Source organism: Homarus americanus, unplaced genomic scaffold (genome assembly GCF_018991925.1).
Source record: "Homarus americanus isolate GMGI-L3 unplaced genomic scaffold, GMGI_Hamer_2.0 scaffold54443, whole genome shotgun sequence".
NCBI classification, from domain to species: Eukaryota; Metazoa; Arthropoda; class Malacostraca; order Decapoda; family Nephropidae; genus Homarus; species Homarus americanus.
The window spans coordinates 3,676,220-3,688,075 of NW_024750852.1; the positions used below are offsets into that span (position 1 = coordinate 3,676,220).

An 11,856-nucleotide genomic window follows, 5' to 3' on the forward strand; every position below is an offset into this window, starting at 1 on the left:
CTTGGTACTTAGTCCATCTCTCTCTTACTGCTTCTGCCGCACAGGAACTTATTTTCTTGGTTTTAATAGTCCCAGTCCCACCCCATTACTCCATTTTCCAGCTTGCTTGTCCAGGCTCAAGCATTTTTTTTTTGATAGCAAAGCATGAGAGATGGTACACTACTCGTATTACACTTGGTGAAATACATAGTAATTAAATTACGAAATCAGTGTTTGAGCTATATGATCCCTGGTCACCGTACGTGCTGCACCTGGGCTGTCACACAACTGCACCAAAACACCTGCGAACTTCCACAGCTGTTACAGGCTAGCCTGCAGTGGTATCTTATTAAATGAATGGTCATTCACTTGGTGGCCATGTCGAGGGAGAGAAATAAAGATGAGTGGCTGGTATAAAGACTACTATCGCCTGCAAATAAATAATAATATTTAGAATGCTGTTCCCGAATTTTTGGTAACCGTGTGATTATAACTCTCTTGGAGAATTCGCTCCCACATTGTGAGCTCAAATCCTTTTATAAGATCAGGCTTTAACAAGAACAGTAATTTGCCCAGTTTAGGAAGAATTGTAAGAGTTTTTATTTGTATTGGAAACAAATATTTGCTTAAGTGTTGACGTACAGGGTTAAAGTGCTTGGCCACAATGCCGGTAAAGTAGATGTCTTCCATGCGGTATGGGTGAGTTTTATTGGCGGAGGCGTAGACCAACCGAGCCATCTTTCTAGAGATCACGTAAACGAAACCGTGACAGGAGAGAGGGTATAAGTTAAAGGGGTATTCTTCGTAGCTAACCTGCCATTTTTTCGGACACCATTTCCCTTCGCGACAAACCTGCGAATTTCTGTTCATCTTACATACAAAATCAGCTGTGGGATGCTGGGTTAGGTACTCGGTCAGGGTAAATGGGTTGACCAATACGTCATCGTCGCTCTTCAGAATCCATTTCGCCCCCGGACAAAAGTTTTGTGTCCAGTGAAGGATGGATAATGTTTTTAATGTCAGATTAAAATATGAATCAACAAAGTCGAGTTGGATGATGTCGTGGTAGTGTTGACTCTCGTGGAGAAGTTGACTTTGGTAGTTGGAGTTGGTGATCCCGACCACAAACACGGTCTTCATCCTTATCTTGCTGGAGTACTTCCGCTGCCCCCACAACTCCCTGCCACAACAACCACTTTCATTAGTCAAACATTACCATACACCCTTAACGTATAGTTGGTTAAATAAAACATCAGGACTGTACAGTAGTCGGAAGAAAACTATATAAGAGAAGATTTGACAGACATGCGGGAAATGGTGTCACCTGGTGCCACCTCATTTCCCGATATGAATCAAGGATGAAGGTGAAAGAAATTTATATCATGATAAACTATATTGTTCATGGTTTAAGACCGTAATTGGATGTTGTAATTAGTTTGTCAGTTTTTAACAACACTAGATAATAAAAACTGCTGTTGACTTTAAGAGTACAGTAGTAAATATAGATGGTTATTATTCTGGCAGTGGAGAGCAGTGGCGAAGGTTACAAGATAAAGGCTTATGAAAGGTTTGAGGTGTGTGATGGACGGTCTCCTGGGATAACCAGGTGGTGTCACACAAACTATTATAACGTTACACTAGCAGACTCCCCTACAACTGCCCTGTACTGCCACATTACCCCGGTAGTACAGTCATATATCAGGTCATACTCGATAATATATCTGGTCATGCAGGTCACGTGCCAAGTACTGCACATCACGTAACAGGTCATGTAGGTCACGTACCTGATGTATAACCTCCTCTTAAGTCTTGTAAGAGCGATGGGAATCATGTTGATAATGTTGACGTCGTGGTCACAAATGTGAGGTTCATTTATAAGGTACCTGAAACATATTACGCTGTAAGGTCTTGTACACTACTGTACAGTTTCTCGCTATCTTGTACTCTGTATTACAATGTACAGTTACTAGTTGCCTGGTACAATTAGTCACCAGCTTGTATTACCTTTTATCAAGGTAACAATATTTTAAATCAACTTATTCCGAGCAGTACAGGTGTGGTGGTGAGGAGTGCAGGTGTGGTGGTGAGGAGTGCAGGTGTGGTGGTGAGGAGTACAGGTGTGGTGGTGAGGAGTGCAGGTGTGGTGGTGAGGAGTACAGGTGTGGTGGTGAGGAGTGCAGGTGTGGTGGTGAGGAGTACAGGTGTGGTGGTGAGGAGTGCAGGTGTGGTGGTGAGTGCATGTGTGGTGGTGAGGAGTGCAGGTGTGTGGTGGTGAGGAGTGCAGGTGTGGTAGTAAGGAGTGCAGGTGTGGTGGTGAGGAGTACAGGTGTGATAGTGAGGAGTGCAGGTGTGGCAGTGAGGAGTGCATGTGTGTGGTGAGGGAGTGCAGGTGTGTGGTAGTGAGGAGTGCAGGTGTGGTGTGGTACAGGTGTGATAGTGAGGAGTGCATGTGTGGTGGTGAGTGCAGGTGTGTGGTGGTGAGGAGTGCAGGTGTGGTGGTGAGTACAGGTGTGATAGTGAGGAGTGCAGGTGTGGTAGTGAGGAGTGCATGTGTGGTGGTGAGGAGTGCAGGTGTGTGGTGGTGAGGAGTGCAGGTGTGGTGGTGAGGAGTGCAGGTGTGTGGTGGTGAGGAGTGCGGGTGTGGTGGACGGTGGTGAGCTGTGCAGGTGTGGTGGTGAGGGAATAGCAGTAAGAGACACTCACCTGTATGGAAACTGCTGCTTCTGAGGTGAAGCTGTAGGTTGACCCACTGGATGGTCCTTACCTATGTTATCCACATCATAGTGACCCAGTTGCTGTTCCACCACTTTATCCACATCATAGTGACCCAGTTGCTGTTCCACCACTTTATCCACATCATGGTGACCCAGTTGCTGTTCCACCACTTTGTCCACATCATAGTGACCCAGTTGCTGTTCCACCACTTTATCCACATCATGGTGACCCAGCTGCTGTTCCACCACGTTATCCACATCATGGTGACCCAGCTGCTGTTCCACCACGTTATCCACCTCATGGTGACCCAGCTGCTGTTCCACCACGTTATCCACATCATGGTGACCCAGCTGCTGTTCCACCACGTTATCCACATCATGGTGACCCAGCTGCTGTTCCACCACGTTATCCACATCATGGTGACCCAGCTGCTGTTCCACCACGTTATCCACATCATGGTGACCCAGCTGCTGTTCCACCACGTTATCCACATCATGGTGACCCAGCTGCTGTTCCACCACGTTATCCACATCATGGTGACCCAGCTGCTGTGTTCCGCCAACGGTCCATCCAGTATCCTTGATGGAGGTTCTGGCCTGAGGCCCAACACCCTCTCTCCTTACATGCATCTGGAAGTAACTGGAGAGTAATAAGGGTGGCAGTGCCATTGGTCCTAAGCAACTATCAGTTATAAATAAGACGAGATTCTTGACACATGTTCATCTTTGTTTTGATTACTTTCATAGAGTTGGTTTATGAGTGACGCACATAATACGGACTCGAAATGATAAATAAATGGTTTGAAGAGCCAACCTTACGTAAGACAATAAAGACCACTAAGTGTACAGGCTGTCATGTCCTCCAGTGGCCAAGAATCGTTTCATAATTTTTAAGCTTGAATTTATAAATGTAAAGTGGTACCAATTTAAAACTTGGCGCGGCCTAACTACCGAGAATGTTTGGACAAAATACTGAGTTCTTGTATTACTTAACTTAGATAATATACTTATTTTCAGTTCTTAATATTGTCTGTTAGGGACATAGTGGACACAATGCACTGTGTATTATGACACAAGCAGCGTGACCCGGCACTGTGTTCGACCGCCTTCTCTTTCCCAACTGTAAAGTAACTGTACCCATTTACAGCTGGGTGAACTGAACTGTGATCAAGCCTTATAGGACAGAAGGCAAGCACTGTCCCAGTCAGTTCCTGCATCTCAAAGTATTTCGGTGCTAACGGAAATTATTTAAAAGTGATTATTTACAAGTTGATCAAGACTTGCATTTACATAAATATTCCTCGAAATATGATATACTGTATTGTTATAGGTGATAAATATATATTTTTCCGCACTGGTCTTCACGTCTGACTCATTAAACTTGAGTGCAACACTTCATTGTAAAAAGAGGGTTGTAACACACGGAGTAGCAGTTTAAATTGAAATGTTAGTTAACATTTGGCAGCTAATATGGTTCTGAATTTTTACCCGGCGATTATTCGACTTGTCTTTCTCAGGAGAATTTTAGGCCACCGGGTCCTTGCTAGCACTAGTCACCTATCAGGTTCTGACTCACCTAGAAAACAAGTTTCGAAGTTTGTGCTGTCACCATTTGTGCGAGACACTGGCCTACATGATAGTGTTGAAGAAATCAGTTTATGTGATCACATTTACAGTACTGCAAGAATAATTAAGATCACGATATACGTTCACAGATCCTGGGAGAACTGACCAGCAAACTAAGCGCACGACAGCAGTACATACGCTGACAGAACACACACACACACACACACACATGGTAATTTGCATTTTAACAGTAATGTTGATGTATGATGATGTATTACTGTGCTTCAGTAATATGATTTTTTAAGGACACGTTCTTGGTTATTAAATTAACTGTTCATCAACAATTACAAGTTAAGAGAGATGCACCTCAAGTTGATAAGTATAAGGTTGCCACTTGGCTGAAAACAAAAGGTTGACTTACGGAGTTGTGTGTGGGTGATGTGCTGGTGTTGAGGGAGCTGAGGATGTACAGGGCGAGGAAGATGCCAGTGATCATTACAAGTCTCAGCGCCAGACGCCAGCTCACCCTTGACGCTCGCCATCGTCGCCACACACCTGTAACACCGCCCCGTGACATACAAATGTTTCTTTCTTAATATTATTTCTTGCTTGTGTTTCCTCCTCGACACACAGTGTTGCAGTGCGATATTTTATATTAATTGAAGGTTTGCTTGCTAATTATATAATATTGTCAGAAGCCTTCCCGTGATGTGTATTTTCTTTACGTGTATAAATTTGGTGACATTCTAGCAATCTAGAGAGTACGTACAGTAAGGTATTATTTTGCCTGTCTAGCTGTTGAATTAGGAGATTTTTTTTTAATCTTAGTTGTTGTTTTAACTACAATTGAAAATTGACTTTAAGAACTGAACTGTCTCCTGCATTCACTTCCACATATTTGTCTCCAAAACCGAACACAGCAGTACTACGCCTGCCTTTCTGGCGTGGTATAAAATTGTCCACAATAATCAAATTCATCAAGTATAAAATTTAATGGAGAAAATAACAAGGTCAGCAGACGTTGCCACTGCAAGATTAAGACCAAGACATACAGGTTAAGTAGGTGGCAAGATGCCCCCGCGAAGATGTGAGCACAAAATGTCAAATATGTGAAACACCACAACGCTATGTCTTAGACTGTAAGTAGATAAAACCTTTTATTCACAGCCCCAAACAGAACGTGTATGTATTGAAGGCAAGTCAACCATTGTGTAAGAGTTTAGACAGTTTTGTGGACTAAAAAAAAACTACTCAAATAATCCATTGCCACAGTAACCTGGTCACTGGGGCTTGATAAAGACCCTCTGTGACCTCGGCGTTGTAATCCATTTAGACTACTGCTCACATGATGAGTAAGGAGGGCGTCCTAAACTAGCGATTGTTGCAGTAGAAGAGAAAATTCAAAACTGCCGTCATAATGCTCTCCAGACATCTGGCATTACTATTACAGTATTATAGTACACGATAGGTGTCTTTCTACCTACTTTTAATGAACATACTGCTGCACACACGCTCCCTGGAACTAAGGCGATGTTGTACTTGTCGCAAAGATGATGTGGTCATACAGGTGTTGTAGTAGTGGCTGTACAGGTGTTGCAGTTGTGGCCGTACAGGTGTTGCAGTTGTGGCCGTACAGGTATTGTAGTTGTGGCCGTATATACAGGTGTTATAGTTGTGGCCGTATATACAGGTGTTGTAGTTATGGCCTTACAGGTGTTGTAGTTGTGGCCGTACAGGTGTTGTAGTTGTGGCCGTACAGGTATTGTAGTTGTGGCCGTATATACAGGTGTTATAGTTGTGGCTGTATATACAGGTGTTGTAGTTATGGCCTTACAGGTGTTGCAGTTGTGGCCGTACAGGTGTTGCAGTTGTGGCCGTACAGGTATTGTAGTTGTGGCCGTATATACAGGTGTTATAGTTGTGGCCGTATATACAGGTGTTATAGTTATGGCTGTATATACAGGTGTTGTAACTGTGGTTGTAAAAAAGCCAATTTATTAGGTACAGTACGTCCGCGGAAGAGGAGGTGCTACTGTAGTGTTAACTCGACGCTACACTGCCCTGACTGCGACTCGCATTCCCACTTAATTTTTCACGATAGGGAATCACCTACAATAAACCCAACATATCGTACCGCGCCAATATGATCGTACTCTACATGAAATTATTGTACACATCAAAAACTAAATTTAAACAATTATTTTAATATTTAATGATTTTTATTTACTCGTAATTTTTTTTAACATGGACGACTGATTAAAATGTTGGTTTTCAAGATAATACAGACAAGAAATTCTGAAATAGCGCCTAATTTACACAATGCACTAAAAATAATTAAAAATAAACATTCGCTTGGAATTTTACATGAAAGCGACAGGATGACCTTGAAGATTTCACTTAGAAAATCAGAACATTACTTTTATTTTACTTAGAAAAGATACATTTGTTATGGTTTAAAGAACGTACAGTAAAGTATTCCATATCATCACTGCCAGGGCGGGCCCATTGTTTATACTGACATTCTCTCTGTGTTTTGACAATATAACTGTGGATATTTCTATTTTTGTCTTCTCCCAACTACAGATAGTTTCACATCTCATAATTTTATCGCTTGCCAGAAAAATGGCAAATGATATTCAACACCAGCAAGTGCAGCGTACTTAATATTGGAAGAACAAATACTGTCAATGTAACAGCCTTAGCAATATCAACCTTGAGAAGTCGACTTGTGAAAGAGACCTAGGGGTACTTGTACAGTAAGCCCGGACCTACGGCCTAGAAAACAGTGCGTTAATGTTCGAAATGAGGCAAACAGAGTATTGGGTTTTATATCTAGAAGTGTAAGTAACAAGAGTGCAGAGGTCATATTGTAACTATATCTTGCCCTATTCAGGCCGCACCTCGATTATGCTGTTCAGTTCTGGTGCCCATATTATAGAATGGATATCAATTCACTGGAGTCTGTGCAGCGAAGAATGACGAAAATGATTCCGGGACTTAGAAACCTTCCATATCAAGATAGATTAAAAAAAAAAAAAACTTGCATTCCCTAGAAAGACGAAGAGTGCGGGGAGATATGATAGAAGTATTTAAGTGAGTGAAAGGAATCAATAAAGGAGATATAGATAAGTTCTTATAATATCCGAGCAGGATAGGACTCGTTGCAACGGATTTAAGGTGGATAAGTTTAGGTTAAAGAGGGAGATAGGAAGGAACTGGTTCACAAATAGGGTGGTGGACGAGTGGAACAAGCTTAGCAACTTTGTAGTAAGTGCTGGAACGCTGGAAAGTTTTAAAAGAAGGCTAGATAGATTCATGGATGATAGAGTGGTAGTAACTCTCGACAGGAGCGGCCATGCACAGGCCAACCAGCCTACTACAGACTCCTTATTTTCTTATGCTCTTATTAAGTGTATTAATAACCTTGTTACGCATTTCAAGACCTTAGTTGTTGAAGCGAAGTAATAACGTTATAACAACAACTTCTCACATCTTAAATGTACTGCTCTAGCTTCCTATTTTTTCCTCCATCCTTTATTCTTCGAGAATTTATATCCGTTTCCATACATTTTTTTAATTGCGAAAATTCACTAACACGTGAACCCAAAATAGCCATATCAAATCCGTAAAGAATGATACTTGTCAACGCATCTTTCTTATCACTTATTGTTATACAGAATGTGTTTTTTAATTCATTTGTCTGATATATTTATCTCCGTTTATCTTTGTCTCTTGACAGGATCTCTTCTGTCCAGTTACAATAAAAGGCAAGGTTTAGCGCGCTGCTGTCAAGATGTTTTAACGTTGGAAACATTCATCTTTTGGAGGTTCCGGTCCCAAAGAGTGCGCAAAAAATCTTGGTTATTTTGAATATACATGGAGAACACAGCTTTACTAAGGTTTGGTTGTTTCATAAGATGGGAGACTCTTCTGGGGAACCTTCTATAGGGAAGATTAACATATCTAGGCTTCAAGGGCTCGGCTACGATACCAGTAAAGTAAGCGTCTTCTATGACGTGAGGGTGGGTCTTGTTGGCAGCGGTGTAGACCAGCCTTGCAATTCTGCTGGAGACGACGTAGGCGGGACCGCTGCAATAGGGAGGGTAGTACCTGTTGGGGTATTCTTCGGTGGACACTGCCCACTTTGTTGGGCACCTCTTACCAAGGCGACACACCTCTAAATACTTGTTCATTCTGCATACAAAATCCGCTGTGGGATGCTGGGTTAGGTACTCGGTCAGGGTAAATGGGTTGACCAATACGTCATCGTCGCTCTTCAGAATCCATTTCGCCCCCGGACAAAAGTTTTGTGTCCAGTGAAGGATGGATAATGTTTTTAATGTCAGATTAAAATATGAATCAACAAAGTCGAGTTGGATGATGTCGTGGTAGTGTTGACTCTCGTGGAGAAGTTGACTTTGGTAGTTGGAGTTGGTGATCCCGACCACAAACACGGTCTTCATCCTTATCTTGCTGGAGTACTTCCGCTGCCCCCACAACTCCCTGCCACAACAACCACTTTCATTAGTCAAACATTACCATACACCCTTAACGTATAGTTGGTTAAATAAAACATCAGGACAGTACAGCAGTCGGAAGAAAAAAATCTTTGTCATAAAACGCAATTTCCTGTTCTTATGCACAAAGTCTTGAGTCATACTATTTACTGTGGATATAGAGATTAATGAACTCAGCCATAACTTTCTTCCTAAATGTGACAGCGGGTCTCAGTGGCATGACTGCCCGCTAGGACTGTGGGGACAGCAGGGAGGTACCGTAACTGACTCTCCACTCTTCTCCCTTTACTTTTACAACTCATCCCGGTTAATCAGGTCATATAATAGGTCATACAAGACACGTAGCTGGTCATGTAGGTCAGTCACCAGGTCACAGAGTTCATGTACCACTCAAGGTCACATACCTGATCATGAGCCGCGTCATCCGTCTGGCAGGAGCGACGGGGATCATGTTGATGATGTTGACCTCGTGGTCACACAGGTCAGGTTCATTTATCAGGTACCTGTAACACATCACTTTTTACTGCTGGCCAAACTTATTCTCAGTCTTTTGAAGCTACTTGTTACCTTGTAAAAGTGCTGACAATTACGTCGTCAGTCGTCTCTTTGTGTGTACACACACACACACACACACACACCAAATATAAACAACCAAGTATAAATACTGACCAAGTTCCATCCATCATTATGTATTGTATCACAAATTAGTCATAGGTCTTTCTTCTGTAACCAATGAAACACTTTCCGTTAAAATGCTGTATTATGATTGGCTACTCACGCGTGAGCTCCATAGAATTATCTACCTAACCTAAAGTAATTATTCTTTTAAGCGTTTAAGCTTAATTTACTGTAAATAATTAGGCGGAAACAGATATTGAATGTGTTATAAATTATCGATCTTCATAACGTTGTGGTGGCAATTACGGTAACCAATCAGAAGGCAACACGTGTACAGTATATGTGAGCGGTGCTTATTTAACATGTCCAAATTAGCATAACATTGATGGTGATGACGCACCTGTGGGGAAGAGGGGGGGCTGTGGGACCCAGCTGCTGTTCCACCACGTTATCCACATCATGGTGACCCAGCTGCTGTTCCACCACGTTATCCACATCATGGTGACCCATGCCACGTTATCATGGTGACCCAGCTGCTGTGGTGACCCACCACGTTATCCACATCATCATGGTGACCCAGCTGCTGTTCCACCACGTTATCCACATCATGGTGACCCAGCTGCTGTTCCACCACGTTATCCACATCATGGTGACCCAGCTGCTGTTCCACCACGTTATCCACATCATGGTGACCCAACTGCTGTTCTACCACATTATCCACATCATGGTGACCCAGCTGCTGTTCTACCACGTTATCCACATCATGGTGACCCAGCTGCTGTTCCACCACGTTATCCATATCATGGTGACCCAGCTGCTGTTCCACCACGTTATCCACATCATGGTGACCCAGCTGCTGTTCCACCACGTTATCCACATCATGGTGACCCAGCTGCTGTTCCACCACGTTATCCACATCATGGTGACCCAGCTGCTGTGTTCCGCCAACGGTCCATCCAATATCCTTGATGGAGGTTCTGGCCTGAGGCCCAACACCCTCTCTCCTTACATGCATCTGGAAGTAACTGGAGAGTAATAAGGGTGGCAGTGCCATTACAGAGTTGTGTGTGGGTGATGTGCTGGTGTTGAGGGAGACGAGGATGTACAGGGCGAGGAAGATGCCAGTGATCATTACAAGTCTCAGCGCCAGACGCCAGCTCACCCTTGACGCTCGCCATCGTCGCCACACACCTGTAACGAATCCAGAAAAAAGTAACAGAAAAAGGTCAGGAAAAACGGCACGGAAAAAACCTAACCTAACCTAACTTAACCTAACCTATGTGTAATGCCATCATATATATATATATATATATATATATATATATATATATATATATATATATATATATATATATATATATATATATATATATATATATATTGTCAATGTTTACAAGTCATGTGATTTTTTCCTGTGACTTTATTTCCGTTCACCCCTGTAACACTGCCCCGTGACATGAGTTAACACAACTAATGTTTATACATGAACTAATATGACTGCAGACTACTCTTATTAGGGAGCTTAAGCTCCTACTTTTTTCTCCATGGCTAATACATTACTTAGGTTCAGCACAAAGTGAAAGCCATATAATCTTGTTTTAATCTCTGCACTGACTAAAACGTTTGTCATTATAATAGAACTGTACTCATTGATAGTTTTTGATTTACCAGTTTTACGAAAAAAAAATAATTTCAAGATTTTTTCTCTAAGTAAATAAAGAGCATAAAACCTGGACGTTAGTTTTCATTGTACATTGTTTCGTCTGTAAATGGAAGAGAGATGATTAATAATAAAGAGCAGAAGAAAACAAAAGAAAAGCAGCTTCATTGTCTTCTATTTACCTGTTTTTCCTTTTCTACGCCCGTTTCTTGTTTGTCATAGACCTTTTATCTGTGTAACTTTAATATCCACGTTTTCGATGTGCTTTATGACAAAATAAGGAGCGAAATACTGTACCCGAATAAATTACCGGAATTTTTGGTTATAATATTTTACAAACCAACCAGACTAACACAGCACAATCAAATAACTGAATTTGTAAATAATGTCTTTACATGTTCCTTGGAGCGCCTGAAGAATCCGCTGTCCGATTTTTTTTTTAACAAACTCCCCACACAGGGAACACCAGGTGTCCTCACTACTGTTGTAACATGTCCTCTCTGCCTACCTACCTGTAATGATCATTCTCGGCAGTAAAATGTTTGAAGACGTTGCAGCACACACGCTCACGGACACCATGTTGTTGATGTACAGTACAATGCAGCTGTATAGTTGTGGCCGTACAGGTGAAGATGTGGCCGTACAGGTGAAGATGTGGCCGTACAGGTGAAGATGTGGCCGTACAGGTGTTGTGGATATGACCGTGCAAGTGGTGATGTAGTTATGGGCGTACCGGAAGTGATTTAGTTATGGCCATGCAAAGCTGTAGCTCCGGTATCAAAGGTGATGCAGTAGACAGGTA

The 11,856-nt window shown here is 42.3% G+C and overlaps 2 protein-coding genes across 2 annotated transcripts; both read right to left on the minus strand.

Moving 5' to 3' along the window:
- Nucleotides 1-330: 330 nt before the first annotated feature.
- Nucleotides 331-6,319, minus strand: LOC121854358. The gene is made up of 5 exons (XM_042348981.1): nt 5,744-6,319; nt 4,681-4,814; nt 2,683-3,323; nt 1,764-1,862; nt 331-1,159 (listed from the first exon to the last, which is right to left on the minus strand). Exons 1-5 carry the CDS (start codon nt 5,820-5,822, stop codon nt 430-432), a joined length of 1,683 nt encoding a protein of 560 aa, XP_042204915.1. The 5' UTR covers nt 5,823-6,319; the 3' UTR covers nt 331-429.
- A 1,345-nt stretch (nt 6,320-7,664) lies between these two features.
- On the minus strand, nt 7,665-9,290 carry LOC121854418 (beta-1,3-galactosyltransferase 5-like). The gene is made up of 2 exons (XM_042349089.1): nt 9,181-9,290; nt 7,665-8,762 (listed from the first exon to the last, which is right to left on the minus strand). The coding sequence occupies exons 1-2, from the start codon at nt 9,288-9,290 to the stop codon at nt 8,048-8,050; spliced, it is 825 nt and encodes a 274-aa protein (XP_042205023.1). The 3' UTR covers nt 7,665-8,047.
- Between the last annotated feature and the right edge of the window lie 2,566 nt (nt 9,291-11,856).

What these genes read in the sequence shown, in the direction of transcription:
- LOC121854358 (XM_042348981.1), bottom strand. Translation starts at nt 5,822, where the DNA reads ATGACCACATCATCTTTGCGACAAGTACAACATCGCCTTAGTTCCAGG. An exon ending in AAGCAGCAGTTTCCATACAG is followed by an intron (nt 1,863 to 2,682) that starts GTGAGTGTCTCT and finishes AATATGTTTCAG; the next exon opens with GTACCTTATAAATGAACCTC. An exon ending in AAGAGGAGGTTATACATCAG is followed by an intron (nt 1,160 to 1,763) that starts GTACGTGACCTA and finishes TTGTTGTGGCAG; the next exon opens with GGAGTTGTGGGGGCAGCGGA.
- LOC121854418 (XM_042349089.1), bottom strand. Translation starts at nt 9,290, where the DNA reads ATGTGTTACAGGTACCTGATAAATGAACCTGACCTGTGTGACCACGAG. An exon ending in ATGACGCGGCTCATGATCAG is followed by an intron (nt 8,763 to 9,180) that starts GTATGTGACCTT and finishes TTGTTGTGGCAG; the next exon opens with GGAGTTGTGGGGGCAGCGGA.